This window comes from Oreochromis niloticus, linkage group LG5 (assembly GCF_001858045.2).
Source record: "Oreochromis niloticus isolate F11D_XX linkage group LG5, O_niloticus_UMD_NMBU, whole genome shotgun sequence".
NCBI lineage: Eukaryota > Metazoa > Chordata > Actinopteri > Cichliformes > Cichlidae > Oreochromis > Oreochromis niloticus.
The window spans coordinates 31,932,475-31,950,562 of record NC_031970.2 but is presented as its reverse complement, the minus strand read 5'-3'; the positions used below and the strand labels follow the sequence as shown (position 1 = coordinate 31,950,562).

The 18,088-nt window shown below is 39.7% G+C and overlaps 2 protein-coding genes across 2 annotated transcripts; one reads left to right on the top strand and one right to left on the bottom strand.

Annotated features, from left to right (window-relative positions):
• Window positions 1-997: 997 nt before the first annotated feature.
• arl6ip5a (ADP-ribosylation factor-like 6 interacting protein 5a) lies at window positions 998-6,008 on the bottom strand. The gene is made up of 3 exons (XM_003442788.5): window positions 5,750-6,008; window positions 2,055-2,272; window positions 998-1,792 (listed from the first exon to the last, which is right to left on the bottom strand). The coding sequence occupies exons 1-3, from the start codon at window positions 5,929-5,931 to the stop codon at window positions 1,647-1,649; spliced, it is 546 nt and encodes a 181-aa protein (XP_003442836.1). The 5' UTR covers window positions 5,932-6,008; the 3' UTR covers window positions 998-1,646.
• Window positions 6,009-6,033: 25 nt separating this feature from the next.
• Window positions 6,034-18,010, top strand: trnt1 (tRNA nucleotidyl transferase, CCA-adding, 1). The gene is made up of 8 exons (XM_003442729.5): window positions 6,034-6,183; window positions 6,394-6,523; window positions 8,364-8,557; window positions 9,712-9,850; window positions 11,559-11,685; window positions 11,802-11,995; window positions 12,719-12,972; window positions 17,195-18,010. Exons 2-8 carry the CDS (start codon window positions 6,394-6,396, stop codon window positions 17,438-17,440), a joined length of 1,284 nt encoding a protein of 427 aa, XP_003442777.1. The 5' UTR covers window positions 6,034-6,183; the 3' UTR covers window positions 17,441-18,010.
• Window positions 18,011-18,088: the final 78 nt, after the last annotated feature.

The following is an 18,088-nucleotide window of genomic DNA, read 5'->3' as shown; positions in this document are numbered from 1 at the left end:
TGGGTCACATGATTGGCTGTGGTGTAGGTCTAAGCAGCCGGGATCTGCTGAATGACAGGCTGTTTGAGTTATGAGGCTAGCTAACCAGCTTAGCTAGCCACAGGCCAAAGCCTCTCAGGGAAGAGGAGGGGGTTGGGGGTGGGGACGCAGGGGTCAAGTGGAAGGCAGCACAGCAAGTACGCGTAACCATGCAACAACAAGCACTGTGTACTGTACATTGCTCAGTGTCCCGTGCAAGAAGCACGCAGCAGGTGAAAACAGCTAGTTTTTGCCCCAAAATGCACAGAAACAAGATTTTGGTATTGTAGAGTGTAAAAGAGGCCTCACTCCTGGAGAGACCGTGAAGAAGAAAAGACCAAAGACACACACACCTGTTGGGTGTGCAGCAGCGCACGTGCCGATACGATCTTTGCAGCAGCTGCATCAGCAGCTAGAACAAGGGCTTCCACTGTGCCCTCTGAGACATGACTTTACTTGACTAGACTGCCACCGGTGCTTATACTCACTCGTCCAAGTTTCACAATATGGATGCTGATGAAGCACCGCAGGACATAAATCAGCACTGAAGTACAGAAAGGGGGGAAAACCCAGCAGCTGAGTCCAACTGAGCAATGCGAAGAGGTCATCAGCTACAGCAAACTTAGAAAGCAAAGGGTTAACATGGACCATCCTCCCGTTTTCTCCTCGCCTTGCACGCTGCCGCTTCAAACCAAATAACAGAGCATTAGGTTCTGGATGGATTCTTGTTATCTGCAATCAATTTTAAATGGAATCCAATAAAAGAGGGGAAAAAAAGAGAAGCTGACACAGCGACTAAATTGGGTTTGGAGGTGAATGAGTGCAGATGAATCCACTGTCAGCTCTCTGCACTATAATCTACTGCAAGCCCATTGATTAGCATTTGGGGTAAGTGGAGAGGAAAGTAAAGTTAACCAATCCATCACCCAGGGGCACTGTCAAGATGAAACACTCAGAGATTCAGAGGGAACACTGATGGTCACGGGTCACCTTTGAAGTCTTTATTTTACAATATTGACAAAGCAGTCTGACTTGAGACACAGCAGTCCTCTCTCTTTTGTCTACTTTTTATTTGGATGATCATCGGAAGCTGGTGTTACTTTTTACGTGAGCAGATTATTCAATCCAGCCTCCGAGCTTCTTGGCAGTACAGCTAAGTTGAGCGTGCACTCTTCATTCTTTGTAAAAAGGCAACATTCGTGCTGCTTTCACAATTTTAGCTGAGCACAAACAGACAGAGCTGACGGCTGTTTCTGAGAATGATTGAACACAGATTTCGTACCCAGGGATAAGTGTGCAGCTGGTTTTACAGGAACACTTGCACACTGCATAGCAGAGATGTGAGGCTGCACTCACATGCCCTCATCACTGTTCAGAGAAAAAAACAAAACAAAAAAAAAAGTACCCTGACAAGTTCTGGGTAGAGTGACAGAAGCCCTGAGGTAAAGATAACGCCCTTAAGATAACAATCTTTCTTTTTAAATCACAAGCTGTGCATGAAACTTCAAAGGGTTTAGACTGAAAGAAACAAACGTCTGAAATCTAAGCAAAATTTTTTTAAAAAAGTCCTAATCTTTGGCACACACACATGCATTTGCTTCTTCTCAAATCCAGTCACTCTTTCACTTTTAATCCAGAAAGTTGTTGAGCTTTTGAACGGTTTCCTCCTGCTGACCCAGAGAATCCAGCAGAATGCCCATAAACGTCTTCTTCAGTCCAAATCCCAGTTTATTCTTCATATTGCGTTTGCGAAATGAAGCATGTGCAAATATTACTGAAAGACAAACCCGTAGAAAAATGTCAGCTGTAATATCACACTTTGAGGATCTGGAAAACTTATTTCATTGATTTTGAAACATTTCATGATGTCACAAATGCAGTGATCATTATGGTCTGAAGAGTTATTAGACATTCAATCGCCTAATCTCCTCTGAAAGCCCCTGCTTTTGTGCCAAATTCTGCATTACATTAACAAGTACATATTAAACTTCTGCTTCACTCTGAGCGATTATAAAAGTCTATTATCATCAACTTACAAATCAGGGGTAAAGTGATGGCCCACATGAATACCACGATGCTCCCCAGCACGGAAATCAATATGCAGCTGGCAACCATGATCAAAATGATGAACGCTGAAGGTTTCTGCTTCTTAAAGTTGTTGATCGCAGCTCCATTCTCCCCGACCCACACCGAAACCACAAACACGACTGACACCACGACTATGGCTACAAGAGTCTCCAGAGGTTTCAGGATCCTGCAAGGCAGCAGCATAGAACATATGAGGGCAAGTTTAAATAGCTTTGGCATACTGCTGAACTTGACCCCATGGTAACTACGTACAACCCCTGTGTGCAATATTCTTCTACCAATTCCAGGTCCTAGCCCTCTGGTTATACCTCCTTATGTGCATTTTATAATATGTAAAATAAGTTTTGTAAAGTGCACTTTTCTACTGCTCAGCTTCACACGATTATGACACTCAGGTATACACATCACACAGACATACACTGCCAGTAAATAACTCGTGTTCAGTCCAAGCATGCAATAGGCCCACTTTCATTGTGTACATGCTGCATATAAGGTATTTTGTCAGTATATTTATGTGATTTAAGGCTTTTTTTTGCCTTAATGACAATAAACAGTCCCGAATCTTGAATCTGACATGCAGCTGGAGCAGAGGCGCTGTTCTTGTATGCCAACTGGCTCCATCAAGTGGTCAGATGCTGTGTGTGCATCAGCAACTGCTAAGTGGATCAGATTGGTTTACAAAAATCAATCTGAGATTAGTTTAATTGTACGAAACAGCAGTAGGGGCAAATCAAGAAAAAAATAAACAAATAAAAAGAATTAGAATAAAGTCAAAATTTCAAGGTTAGAGTCGTAATTCTATTTCGAGAAAAAAGTCGAAAAGTGGAGATTACAGTTGTTTCAAGACAAAATGCCACAGTTGCTATTCCCTCTGGTGAAACTGTACTTCAGAATCAGTTTTAGTAACAAGGAAGGAAATTATTTCTCTTTTGAAATGGCTTGTAATGGGCAGTTCCTGGGACATCGATAGTTTCAATATCAGAGCATGTATGTTGTATCACACGCTGGCTGATCACTAACTCATGTACACAAGCAAACGTGGCAGTTTGTCTTGAAACAACTCCATTTTTCTTAATGTGCCCCTAATAGTTATAATTGTGTGTACACTTGGGATGATTAATATTTTCCACTGAAACCGAGAAACTCCCCTTGCTGTTTGCAACTCGATGCCACTAAACCTGTTTCATAAATGAAAAATGGAAAAGTTGTGGAATGCAATAAAAAAAAAAACTTAGACAAAAACAAACAAACAACTATGGTGGAACATTTCACACTAAAACTTAGTCATATGATTTGATAGAAAACAAGCACCCAAGAGAGGATGAGTTTGCCCGAAGTGTTGTTGTTAAAAGATTCAGAGCAGACAGTCCAAAAGTGTGGGGGTTTCGGTGTCACTGAGTTAGCTGTGACCTCTTCAGACCCTTGGGCAGCACTGCATAACAGCACAGCAACACTTCTAAAAACTACTGATGAGAAATAAAATTTAAACTGGTGCATCCACAAATGCAAGTTAAAACTGCATATGAGCAAAACCACAGCTGTCCTCTTTGCGCTGACCACATTTAAGATGGACTGAAACATAGAGGAAAACTGTGCTGTGGATATTCTCAGGGCTAAAGAGGAAAAGCAGAATCAGTGATGGTATCAAGGTGTGTTAGCGCACATGCATGTGTGAAGACTCTGATAACATTTAATGATTTAAACACTTGGAGCAACATATGCTGCTATGCATGTGATATCCTTTTCTGTTTCTTGTTTCATGGAAACTACAGACAGTGCAAAAGATGCCAAACCACATTCTTCAACAGCAGGGGTGCTAAACTGGCTCGTCTGCAGCTCAGATGTCTCACACGCTAAAAACCATTTACAGCATTAAGACACAGAAAATAGAATTAACATTTGTGAGGCTGAAATCTTACAAATCCAGGAAAGATAAATCTGAGCATTTATTACATTTTCAAAACACAATAACACTTCTCATTGTCCAAATTTGATATAATCACATTGTCTAAGGTTTAAATAAATCGGCATATTGAAGCATTCTATTCTCATCTCCATCAAGATATCAAGATATCTCTTGTACCTGGGCAGACATAAAAGCTTTGTGATAGATCCAGCCTTGGCACGACAACAGTGATGCCACCAGGCTGAGTCCATGACCTCAGTAAGTGTGGCTAGTGGCCTGCCAAGCAACTTAGCCAGGCTTTGTTGGATTACTGGCATCAAAAAAGCTCAAGAAAACTTAAGGAAAACTTAAGGAAACATGGCTTGATGAAGGTGGAAGCGGTTAAAATGTAGCATGAGCAACTCATTGTCATAGTTGACAAGAGTAGAGAAGAACGGGGCGACCGTGGCTCAGGGGTTTGGGAAGCGCATCTGTAACCGGAAGGTCGCCGGGCTCTCTGTCCTGGTCATTGTGTCCTTGGGCAAGACACTTTACCCTACCGCCTACTGGTGTTGGCCAGAGGGGCCGATGGCGCGATATGGCAGCCTCGCTTCTGTCAGTCTGCCCCAGGGCAGCTGTGGCTATAGCTGTAGCTTGCCTCCACCAGTGTGTGAATGTGAGAGTGAATGAATAGTGGAATTGTAAAGCGCTTTGGGTGCCTTGAAAAGTGCTATATAAATCTAATCCATTATCATTATTATTATTATTATTATTATTATTATTATATGCAGATGTTCGTCCTTTTATAGCAGAAAAGTTAATCTCCACAAAGTCAACAGAGACTATTTGGGAATTCTGATGTACTTTTTCTTGGAACTTTTCCTTTTGTAGTGACTTTTTCTTTTAACGTCTTGTTACAATCACCTTATCTATACTTTGACGGTTTAGCTCTACTTCCTCATATTTAGCTCTATTGTTTTTTCAACATGGAGAGGCAATTTCTTGCGGGTTTGTAGGAATGTTGCTCGAATCCTGAAAATCCTCTTCTTCTTGTACGTCTCATCTGCAGGTATAATACTGAAAAACCAGACGTGTCAAAGTTTGAATTTGCAGGTCACGACTCATGGACTCCCTGACAAACTTTCCACTGCTCACTAATCAGGGGACCCGGGGCATCTGATTAACTTGCTGTCACCAGTGTGCTACCTGCAATGGAACAGCTGACCAGAAGGCTTATGGGGCTTTCATGACCACAGCAACAGTGTCGTGGCACAGCTCAGTGGACATCATTATTTTTAGCAGGCTGCGCTTTAGATGGGGGGAAAAGCGAGAAGCAAAGCCAGGATGTTTTAGATCAGAGATAATATATGTCACATCTACCTTGTATGGAGTTACAAGATAATAGACGACTTCAGAAAATTCCTTTGCATAAGCATGTGTCTGTGCATGGATCTTGTTTTAAGTACTTAAGTCCATTCTCAAAGTTGTCTGCAGACACCTGTTTCACTGTTTATAGCAGCCCCCACAAACGCAAACTATTCCTCAACTATAGAGTTAATATATGTGAATTTTAACACTGCTTAAATTACATTCACATATACTGATCGGCCGTTGACTCTAGCACTAAAGAAATAAAAGTTCATGTTCGGAATATAACAATAGCAGTGCATCACAGTCATTGTACTTTATGCGAGCTGGGTAAATAAACAAAAAAGACGAAGTTATCTGATTGATAGCGACTGATATAACATTACTTACCCGACGAGGAGGAAAACGAAGGTGACCAAAGCCAGATAATTAGTTTGATAATAAAGCAGGTTGCTGACAACTCTGTTGTTCCATTTCGTAAAATCTTTTGTGTCTGGTTTTGCGAATCTATCCGAGCCGGGAAAGAAGTCGGTCCACGGTCGGAGCGGTGCCACCTCAATCCTAGCCATCATTTCTGCCCCCTTTACTAAATCTGACAGCGCACAGAATCTGACAGACAGTCGCCCTTAACTTCAAACCAGAATCTCGCGAGACTTGGTGTTGCACGCGCGTTAAAAACACTGCCTGACGAAACCTCGTGCAATTGGTTAGTAAAGTGCCCGGTATGGAAGCTCTTCCGGCCAGCTTTCACGAGAGATAACAGGACGGTGTTATGGGAAAATAGTGGCGATTTATGCGCATATAATCCCCGTGTTAAGTTGTAGGTCAGTTTGTGTGTTGTTTGTGGTTACACATACGTTGGCATGTCGACATTTCTCACGTGGTGGGCATGGAAAAACATCAACGTGAAATGTTCACGAGAGCTGCTCGAGCGCAGGAGCATGCATTCAGTGACTTATAGCTAGCTAGCTCGACAGAAGTGGTGATACACAACCAAGCAGAAGCCCGTGACAACGTGTGTTTTGTCTGTGCAGATGTGGAGCAGGTTACTGAGTCCTCGTGTGAGTGGTAGAGCAAGTTTGTATTGGAGAAGCCTGTTTACCATGCAGCTAAAGACCAGCGAGTTCCAGTCCCTGTTCACTGATGGACTGAATGGATTGGCAGGTGAGGTACAGCTGCGGAAAGACACGTGCCAGCAGCGGTCACTTAAAGCTCTGTGTTTTCGCCTATTTGTAAAACGTTAATACCCGTGCACAATGAAAGGGTGACTGATAACTTGATCACTTCCTATTAAAAATAAATGGGGGACACTCGGAGAGCAATTATTCTTATGCAATTATTAATGCAGTTTTTATTCAACACCGAGGTTTCTTTATTATTAGGTACAGGTTTATTGTTTTAATGTATTGCGCTTCAATGGTGAGAAAATGAGTTTACCATACCGGAAAGAAGGGTGTTTACAGAATTTTGACAAGATGATGGTGCTTCTATGTTGATAGTAATAATAGCTTTATTTATTTAGTATTAAAAACAAAAAGCTTGGAAATTGGGACCAAATATAAAACGGGATTTTTAAAAAATAAAGAAATATTAAGACAGAAAAAGCACTGCATCAAAAACTTATTATATTTTTTGTAAAAGCCAAAAACACGTGAAGCACTCTGAGAGCCCAAACCTCCACCAAGGCAGCTCAGTCTCTGGACAGTAAGAAACACTTTTAAATAGCTCATATGGGACATGAAATTTTAAATCTTTATACAGTGCTAACCAGACTTGTAAAAATCATAGTTTCTAAGTTATAAGGCTTTTTGTCAGTTTATGACCAACAAGTCATTAAGTTGACCTTGAAGACCTCAGTGGGTCTAAGCCAAAATTTAATGGATATCATAATTATGTCAAACTTTTGAGCTATCATGTTTATAGACAGAACTACACACGTACATAAACAGTACCAGAAACATAAGCTCCTTGGCCGAAAGCACAAGAGAATTAAAAACCCAATGAGAAGATAAAGCAGCAATAAGAGGGAGAAAGACAAACGGGAGAGATGAGCAATGACATCACAAAAGCAAGTTTATAAAAATGTGTTTTTTCTAGTGATTTCAAGTAGTCACCAATTTTACCTTATCTCGTCAGGCAGATTGTTTTCGAAAGCTTGGGGCTGTGATGGCAATAGCACGGTCACCTTTAGATTTAAGTCTTGACTTTGGAGCAACCAGAAGGGCCTCAGCTGCTTTAAAAGTGACTAGTAAAATAAATAAGTAAAATAATTTAAAGCTTTTAAAACTTTTTAAAACATGTAGACAGGTAGAAGCAGAGCTGCTGTATTTTAATCTGGTTGGAGGCGAGACTGACTTTTCATTTATGGCAGAATGATTGAATAGCCCGTGGATGTTATTTTGAAGAAGCCGGGCCAAATAGGTTTTCAACATTTGCGTGAAAAGTCACCAAGTTTTAAAAAGCTGTCATTCCCTGATATTGTCCCTCAACCTGCCTGAATAAATCCTTTTGATTAAAACAGCCACAGACCCTTTTTTCACATATTTTGATGGTATGAAAAGCAGAGTTGGAATTAACTGGGAGTCACGGCAGTAAACCATGATAGTGAACTAATCAAAAACAGAACATACCCCAGAGTGACTGATTTAACTGATATTTGCGATGGCTGCATGTCAAACTTCACTTTAGCATCTTTGATGCAGTGCTTTACAGATGATGCAACTGTTCTTTCTTTTCTGTGACAAGTCAGAATGGCTGCTTCAGGACCAAAGCAGTGTGTAAAACATGTCCCCCTTTTTTTTAAAGGTATATTTAGTCGAGAAAGAGATTGTGAGATGTTGCCATTTAATACTCCCTGTTTTATTAACGGACTGAGGATAAAATAGTTAAAATTTTCAAACTTGTCAGGTGATTTGCAGGAGAGCAAATACACTGCAGAGGTCAAAACAACCTCCAGGCACAACTTCTGAAAAGTTTCCTGAGTGTGTTTGCATGGTTTTTCCAGAGGTGTTTGAGAAACACCAGCATGAGCTGAGGATAGCTGGAGGTGCTGTGCGGGATCTGCTTTCTGGGAAGCGGCCTGAAGATGTGGATTTTGCTACCACAGCCACCCCAGAGGAGATGAAGCACATGTTTCAAACGGCCGGGATCAGGATGATCAACAATAAAGGAGAGAAGCACGGGACCATCACTGCACGAGTAAGAGGCTCTGCTGTGTAACGCTGATGAAGTCTTTCATTTTTCTAAAAAATTCTAAAAGCTGATTTGAACAGTGTTAAACTTAACTGTCAGCTACTGCTTAACCAAACTTGCTGTCCTGGTATAGTTATGGTAGCTAATGTTGTTTGAAAGGAATAATAACTTTATTACTGATTTCTAAGAAAATGTATATTTTCTTTCAGTTTTTGTCTAATAGAAAATAAAATGTACTTAAGAAAATGGTAACTATTTAGACAGCTAAATTTGAAGTGTACTCTATAGATTGAACTCGGGCTGCTGGGTGTCATTTTTAAAGATTCACATGAGGTTCAGATTTTAGACTATTTATGGTAAATATGGGTGACGAGGAGGTCATGTGAGTTAACAAGGCAATAATTAGTAAAGCTTAAAAATACATCGCAAATATTAGAGCTAGTTTGTCCAAATCAACACTTGTGATGATTCTTAAAATAAAAACAAAATGAAAAAACCAAGCCAATCAAACAAGGTTTTAGGCTGAATGAGCTTTCTTCATAATTAGGATTAAGAATTAAATGTTTTAAAATTTAAATGAACAAATCAAAAAATTAACCTCATACAGTGGCTGTTTTATATTTTAGGGTAAATAACCTACAGAATTACAAACTAAATGTGTAATTGTCCAGATTCTTCACATCTGTTTATGACCACATGGTCATGTGAGGGACAGTGTTAATGGTGGAACAAAGTAAGTGTGCAGATATAAAGTAAATACGTGAGCAAAGACTGTGATGATTCACTGAGCAGCCAGCTGCATCATCAGTCTGATCAGTCAAATCTTAAATCTTAATGGAAAGATTGAAACGGTTGAACGGCCCTGATGCATTGCATAAATAAGCAGCCCACTAACAGGAAGCTCTGTTAATGAGTGATGTTTATGTTTCTAGAATATGTAAATAGTTTGTTCTAATGAGCAGGTGCAGCAGGCTGAAAGGTATGGCTCAATAAGTTTGGATGTTATCAAGTGCAACAATGTTCTAATGAACTAAGCTAGATTTGTTCTATAAAGACTGTGAAATGACTCGGAGAGTTTTTGTGCTTGACACCAGTTGAAGAACACGGCCTTCTCTGTGCATCTGATCTTGATGACTGTTTCCTTTATTGGGTGTTTGCAGCTGCACAATGAGAACTTTGAGGTGACCACACTGCGAGTGGATGTTCAGACTGATGGACGTCATGCAGAGGTGGAATTCACAACTGACTGGCAGAAAGATGCTGAGCGGAGAGACCTCACCATTAACTCCATGTTTTTGGGTAATTTCCCTTTTTCTCCACTGAGCCTAAAAATGGACTGTATAAAGAATTGATAACACTGAGTTTCTTTCACCTGCACCTTCACCTTCACTCAAAATCTGAAAACCATTTTCATCTAGCACGTCCAGTTTTATTTTTTTTAATTATGATGTTTCAAGTATTGTACAGCTGCGATAACAGGACAGAATCACCATTTAAGAAATAAGTCTGGTCTCCAGAAAAGTGAAGCCAAAATTAAGCAATGTGTTCTTGTAGAGCTGGGCGATAAAACGATAACGATATGTATTGCGAAATAACTTTTTCTCGATAGAAAAATTAAACTATTGCGATAGGCCTCGTCTCTCTTGTCCTCTTAAAAAAAAAAAAAGAAAAGAACAGCCAATCCAAATTAAGTAGCGCAGAGCCGAACCAATCACAGCCGCAGAGTCACATCACGTGACTTGTTACGTACAGCACAAGCGCCATGGCGCACATGTGTATTTGTTTTTGCAGCCGTGCAGCCCGGGTAATGAAGGAAAGGAGTTTGCCGACTAGAGAAAAATCAACCGAGAGCGTGAGCGAAGGTTACCGAAGAAAAAACAGATGATGGTTCCAATGCCGGAGAGCTTGTCGAACGGAAGGGCCACAGAAGTTCCGTAGTGTGAAGGTATTTCGGCTATTTCAAGTCTGACAAAAAACAGAGTAGCGCGCACTGTAAATTGTGCCGAAAGCAAGTCTGGAAATACAATAAAGCGGTGCATGCTCAATCTCTGACTGAAAGCGCTAATTCGTCATTCGGCTTTTGTCAGACTAAAGTAACTGTTAAAACTGTTTGAAAAGCTAAGCTATACAACAAGGAGAGATTGAGAATTTCCTTTTAGTTCTCAGTTTATTTGATATTGACAAAAGTTAGTCAATTTTGTCTGTTCTTCTGTAAAACGACCTAAGATTTATTTTTAGAATTAATATTTTGTTTCTAAGTGGAATTGACAATTTAGTAGTCTGTTTTGTTTGTTCTATTTTGAAACTTAAACGCTTTAGCGGCTGCCTTTTGTGTAGTTTGCAATATTTGCCTTTATTTATCTGAAACTGAAGTCTTATGTTCCTTAAGTACATCTGCCCTGTTGAACTTATTATGGGAAATAAATATTTTAATTAAAACAAGCTGCTAATTATTTCACATTTTACTTGTGAGCAACGGCACATTTAAATCTTACAAATATAGTTATTTGGCTTATATCGTGATATATATCGTTATCGCCTGAAATGAAAAAAACATATTGTGATATGAAAAAATCTTATATCGCCCAGCTCTATGTTCTTGGTGTTTTTCCTGAAATCTATTAACTGATGCTTGACAGCGAGTTCAAAAGGAAGCTGAAGCCACGGGAAGCTCTCGTGCAGGTTGTCCAGAATTTTCTTGGCAATCACAGAGCAGAGAATTTGAGTTTGTATTCAGAATAAACACATTAAAACAGTTTTGGAAGTACTTAAAATGTCAGAAATTGTGTTGCTATATTGATATTTAAAAATGTCAAAACATCAGTGACGTGCATCTCAAACCTGACATGCAAGCTTAAATCGGTTTTCATATGCAAAATCAATGTAAAAACAAACAAATTAAAGAGAACTAGAAGGAGAGTCTGTCTGAAGTTCCCAGTTGCAACCAAAAAATATTGTTTTTGCAAAAAAATTTTGACAAGTCATGTGACTCTGCTTCCTATAACAGCTCTGGATGGCACATTATATGATTATTATCGTGGATATGAGGACCTGCAGAACCGTAAAGTGCGGTTTGTTGGCAGCGCCGAACAAAGGATCAAAGAGGACTACCTGAGAATACTACGATATTTTAGGTAGACTTCCTCATTTCTTTTTTTATCTACTTGAGACTATAAAGTTTAAAAAGCAGATTGTCTTCCTTGTTTGATGTGAGCGTATTAACCACCTCACTCCCATCATTTTGTCGCAGGTTTTACGGCCGAGTTGCTTCGGAGCCCGGTGACCACGAGCCTGAGACACTGACTGCCATCAGGGAAAATGGTCACGGACTGGCAGCTATATCGGGAGAGCGAATCTGGGTGGAGCTAAAAAAGTTGGTGGTCGGGAACCATGCTGCTCACCTGCTGGAGCTGATCTACAGCCTGGAACTGGCTCAGTACATTGGTGAGAGAGGGAGGGCACGGCTGGGTGTCTTAATAACTTTAAACTCCAGATAAAAAAATGTTTATATGTTTCCGTTCAGCTGTATTTAAAAAGAAGAAAAGGTAAATCTGACATTTTTAAGAGTTTTTCAAATTATATCCAGCGCTACCAAAGATGAATTAGAAAAAAAAATTATTCTAAAAAGGAAATCATCATGGTTGCAGCTCAGATGTCAACAGTATTTATTTAGCTGATGGTATACCTACAGTCATACTAATAGAACTGGTTATGATTTGTGAAATATGCTTTTTGTAGACAACATTTTTTTTTACCCAATATGGTTAAATTTGGCCACTTTGCAGAGCATGGTTTCCCTTTTGTCTTGGCACAGATCCTTCTTAAAAGTGGTCTGAGGGGATGGCAGTGAAATCATTGTTTTCTTAGCATAGGTCTGGACATAATGGATCAACTGTGCCAACGGTTTTCTTGCAATTTGCAGCTGTTTATAACTGGGAGAAAGTTTTTGTTTCCTTCTCTGAGATAAAGAGGATTAAGTGCCTCCTGATGTCTGTGGTCCTCTGAGCTCTATTATTATCTCGTATCTAGTAAGGTTCCATTTCCTCTGATTTAACTCTTGTTAAATTAGTATCTAATAGGATTGAGGGAGAAATCATTCTACCAAACATTTTCTGTCTTGTTACACATCAGTTCTGGTCACTCCCTCCTGTCCCTGCCGTTCCTCAGGGTTACCTCCAGATGGCGATATCGACGAGATGAAGCGAGTGTGGCAGAACGCCAAAGACCGCTCTCCCAAACCCATGACCATCCTGGCTGCTCTGTTCCGCTCCCCAGAGCAGGTGGAAAAGATGGACATCCGATTGAAGGTGTCCAGAGAGGAGAAGAACCTGGCACTGTTTCTGGTCAAATACAGACGGGAGCTCTGCAAGAGAGAGGATGAGCCAGACAGCCTCAAACCTTTCACTGACTTTATCATTGACGTAAGTTTCTTTTTCTTCCACTTGGTCTGTACAGAGAATATTATTTCCAGACCAATGTGGTCACTGATATTAGTCACATATGTGTTTAAAAAGCCAGTTTCACAGACATTAATTAAGCTTTTGAGTCTGTGAATGTTCCCTACCATAGCCGGGATAGCCTTATCCTGCTGCCTCGCTAATGCTCAAGAGTTGCCAGCCTGCAGCCGTCATTCACAACAGACTGCAGCATGTTCTCATCCGACTGTTACGGCTTTGTTTTCAGAGACAGGAAGTATTTAGGAAATGTGTGGCATCGTTAACCAGAGCTAAACCAAAACCACTGCTGATCTTTGATGAAATATTTATCTTTGCAATGTTTGTAGAATAAATAATAGTTTCCAAAACATTCTGATAGTTATTTTTGTAAATTGTGCATATTTCACAAATCATAGCTGAACCTTAGTTTGTGTTAAAGTAGTATTTGTTTTAGCTGTTATTTTAAAGTTTTTTTTTATGTGGAAATGTCAACATAAATCGCTCTGGTGTTTAGATTTGCTAAATTGATTTGACACTAGTTTAAGCTTTGATCAGCTTTTGTTACAACCCAGCTCATAAGCTGAAACACACTGGAGAGAGACTGACACCAGAGTTTATAGAAACATCAGTTTTATTTTTAATTAGTTTATAATCTCATCTGTCAATGACAGTCAAGAGATCTCCACAGCCAGCCAACACTCAAAGACTCATGCACTGCCACTGCAGGAGAGTAGGGGGTAGCAGAGGAGCCTAGAACAGGTCGAGGAGCCTAGAACAGGTCAAAGAGCCGAACCTGTTAGGGTCAAATACTCTACAGCTACCAAAACACTCTGCTAGTTCTTTCTGTAGTTAGTGCATCTTTCACAAACCTTAGCTCAACTTCAGTTTTAGTTATAGCAGTATTTTTTTGTAAAACTGTCATTGAAGTTCTTAAAGACATAAATATGAATCTGTATTTAGATTTGCTAATTAGACACATGATTCCACATTCAAGCTAAAGTATAATACACAATTTCAACACTATAAAGGCTACATTATTGACCTTCTACACTTTCTTTATATTTCCATGTATAACTAGACACACTTGCTGGGCAGTATTTACTTTTAAGGGAATAGTATTGTCTTTTATATATAGTTATTTTGTTTTCTTTGTTCTTTTTAAATGTACTTGAAGTTTAGTGCAGTAAAAATAACACATTTTAGGGACTAATTGAAAAAAAAAATGTTGCCAATGCAAACAAAGGCAGCAGAATTTTACAGATAAGACATTCTATGAAAGTTTAACCTAACTTGACCACGAAGAAGAGGTCAGAGGTACAAAGTACTGTGATATTTAGATTTCCCATATATCAGTCGCTATATGCCTGTGGTCAGTACAAACAATGGTAGTAAGAACCATAGTTTTAAATGGCTCTATACAACGTGATTATTATTACTTTGACTTTAAGATCAATTTATTAGCCAGGGGTCAAATGCAACATGATATTTTAAATCTTTATACTGTATTTTCTATATGTTGACAATACACACTGCAGTTGTAAGTGTTGTTTCTAAGTTATAAATGCTCCCATGTTATGGAAATGTGCTTTGCTACCAGCACGAGTGGTCATGTCTCGAGCTGCAGAGAAAACTAATTATGGAAACTAACAAACATACTGTTTATGACACGAAAGTCTCTAAAATGTCAAGATGAGGTAGATTTTTAAAATGTCATGTTTTGTACATAGACAATAAAGACTATGATTATCAACAGGAAGTATCCTGAACTTTAAAAAGAGCAATCAAGACATTTATGCAAATATAGTGAGTAAAGGAGGGAGCTAGAGCAGGGCGATATGGCCAAAAATATTTATCACGATATATATTTGAAAATTTGCGATAATGATATAACTGACGATATAATTGATGCGAAACAAAATACAACTCCACAACTTTACTAGCGCAAAAAAACACCATCCATTTATTTTCACTTAAACAAGCAGCTGTTTTTTATGTGCATTAAAGCTATATAAAAACTTAACAGTGCAAATGCAAATTCCTTGCTAAAGGTTTAACCAAAAGGCATTTCCAGTAGAAATAGGCTGACATATCCTGAGCATAACCATGTATAATATCCACTGAAGTTAAAAAGAGGTGCTTTGCAACATTATACTGCAGTGCGCCAAATAAAAAAGTCAAATACATATTTTTCGGACCATAAGGTGCACGGGGTTATAAGACACATTAAGCGAAACAAAGCAGTCAGATAAATCAAACTTTATTCAACTCATTCTTCTTGCTTCCTCCACTTCTGTACAATTGATTCATTAATGCTGTATTCTATCACAGCTGCTCTATTCCCATATTGTTGCAGTATATTAATGACTAACCTCGTATTGTGGATGGATTATCTCAGTTGTTCTCCTGACTGAAGTTTGGTCCGTTTACAGCATCCTGCTATGCGATTGCACTTGTCTCTAACCATCAGGAAACTTCTCGTTAACTTTTATTGAGTGGAAAAGTGTTAGCGTTCATCCTCCAGCTTCACTGTTTGTTATGCTAACATAGCTGTGTCGCTAGCGATCACGTAGCACATCATTATAAACCAGCTAGCCCAACTTCAGTAACCTTACAAACGTCACTGCTGTGTAGCTTTCTGTCCTCGTTTGTGTTGGAAGTGATAGCAGAGCTGTACGTTTTAATTTTTTCAGAAATCTCTCAGTCAGAATATGCTATATCATGCTTAGGTAACTAGCGAAACTAGCGAGCTAACTTCCGCTAGCTTCCTGCTAACTTCTAACTCCGTTAAATGTAATAAATTCTGTTTTCATGGGTGCCTGGATCTTAAACTTCATAGTTACACCTGGTAAAGCAGCAACGCTGATCATTTTATGAAAGATGAAAGAATTTAGACCGTTTTTAACTCTTAGTGATGCTGCAGTGTTTGTTTGACTTTGGGACCTGAAAAGGAGGGAGTTTAGGACCCAGATTACTCCCAGGTTTACGAGCACCTTAGTCCGACAAATACGGCAATAACGACGGCCACTTGCATGTTCTACAAAAAACTGTGCTTTGTTGTGTATCTGACGGACAAACAACAAACCAGTTCCACATCACTGAAGTGGCACCATTTTTACAAACTAATTCTGGTTCATCCGTTTCACTCAACAATCGGCCATGTGCGTATGAAAACAAAGGCACTGCGCATGCGCATTTGACCCATATTCTATCGCGATATTTCATTTTCCTATCGTTGCCAAACATTATACCGGTATTACCGTGAACGGTATAATATGGCCCAGCCCTAGAGGGAGCTGGTTTATTTCTGGTTTGTTTAATCCAGTGAATCTTGCTTCATGTCATTCAATTAGTGAATGAATATCAGCTGAACAAGTAAGAGTTTTAAGTTCCACCATTTAATGGTTGGAGCTTTCTTTAAAAAATAAAAAGTGCTCGGTGCAGAGTCAGCTTAGGCCAGGAGGGCTGCCTGGTTTATAACATGCTGGTGGATCTCTGACTGTGAGCGAGGAAGTGAACATGTACAACACCTTGTAGGATTATGCAATAATTGAAAGATAGCATGTTTACTAAATATATAAAAAGTCCATTTGTGAGAGAGTGATATGCAGAAATGGATGATATCATGTTGTTTTTTTTTCTTGTTCTCACCATTTTTTCAAAACCAAATTTGGTCGCTGTACGCTGTATCTTAAACTGTCACTTTTTTCAGACTGTTTTTGTTCTTATATCTTTTAATTTTATTTTTTTTTACTCGGTTTGACATTGATAAACAAAAACACAATACTTTAACCTTTCCATTACCAGAAGCACCACTGGATAAAGTAGACGGAGAAAGAACGAAGACTGGTTTCTCTGGTTTCTCACTGGGCTTGTCTCGCCTTATAGAGCATTTCTTTATTTGGGTTTTGCTGTGTCCATGTTGGTTTGACGTTGGCTGAGAGTCAGTTGGAAAAATGTGGAGCTGCATATTTTTAACCACTCAGGATTTAGGAGAATTTGAGTCAAAACGGTGGCGACAGTTAAAGATTTGCCTGCTTTTGTTGCCAGACCTCTGTCAGTCAAACCTGATCAGACCACAGTGTCCTGAACAGTTCAGCCAAGTATTTACTGTAAATGGTAAACCTTTCTTACTGTTGCTTGTGACTGGGATGTTCTAGAAAATCCCTCTGTGGTTGCTTTGATTCACACGCATGTCGCATCCTTTCAGAGTCGGGAGCTGGATTCCCAGAGTAAAGTGTGCGAGCTGCTCAAGTACAAAGGTGAGGAGAAGCTCCTGTCAGAGCTGAGCAGATGGTCCATCCCTCGCTTCCCCATCAGCGGGCACGATCTGAGGAAGCTGGGCATCACCTCGGGCAAAGAGATAGGCGCCACCTTACAGGAGCTCCGTGATGTTTGGAAGAAGAGTCATTACCAGATGGACAAAGATGAACTGCTGAGTAATGTAAAGCCTTAAACAAGCAGAGGAGCAGAAATGTTTTTGTTGTGTTTAGATGGTAATCACATGGACGCTTGATGCTGCAACTGCACTGCTCCTGGGTATTGTTTGAGCAGCCTGATGCTCAAACAATCAGAAAGGACACTACGGCGAGTGAAACATGAAATCGGGCGGAAAAATGCTCTTTAGTCTGAGCCTACAGCCTTGGGCCACTATTGTTGATGCTCAGCCAGCTGAATTCTCATCATTTGCAGTAAACTAGCTCTGACCTGTAAAGGACGACAACACATGGAATAAATTCAGTTTATTCACAGTAGATGTTTATTTTCATTGTTCACATAATAATAGGAAGCAGAGGAATGTTTGTGTCTGTGGATTTTTTTATGTTGACTCTATTTCTGTGTTCTGTACAGATGATTTTACACTTCTACGAAAAGGTTCTGTTTTCATGGCTGCCCTTTTCTGTATGCTCTGTACAATAAAAGGTGGCCCCCTGTGTGTGAATTCTAATGTTTCTGGCACTGTGAGAAATAAATACATTTTGGGGGCTGGAGTGAGATTGCTCCTCCCTCCCACAGAGACATAAAACCCGCTGATCTCCTTTACTACCTCTCTCTGTGTATGAAGAAGCTCAACAGTTGTTCAGCCCATGTCCTACCCGCCGTC

Excerpts from the sequence above, each read along its gene's own strand:
- trnt1 (XM_003442729.5), top strand. The coding sequence starts at position 6,394 with ATGTGGAGCAGGTTACTGAGTCCTCGTGTGAGTGGTAGAGCAAGTTTG. Across the intron at positions 6,524-8,363 it reads TGGACTGAATGGATTGGCAG|AGGTGTTTGAGAAACACCAG; the intron begins GTGAGGTACAGC and ends TGGTTTTTCCAG. Across the intron at positions 9,851-11,558 it reads CATTAACTCCATGTTTTTGG|CTCTGGATGGCACATTATAT; the intron begins GTAATTTCCCTT and ends TTCCTATAACAG.
- arl6ip5a (XM_003442788.5), bottom strand. The coding sequence starts at position 5,931 with ATGATGGCTAGGATTGAGGTGGCACCGCTCCGACCGTGGACCGACTTC. Across the intron at positions 2,273-5,749 it reads TTCGTTTTCCTCCTCGTCGG|GATCCTGAAACCTCTGGAGA; the intron begins GTAAGTAATGTT and ends GCTGCCTTGCAG. Across the intron at positions 1,793-2,054 it reads CATCACTTTACCCCTGATTT|TAATATTTGCACATGCTTCA; the intron begins GTAAGTTGATGA and ends TTTGTCTTTCAG.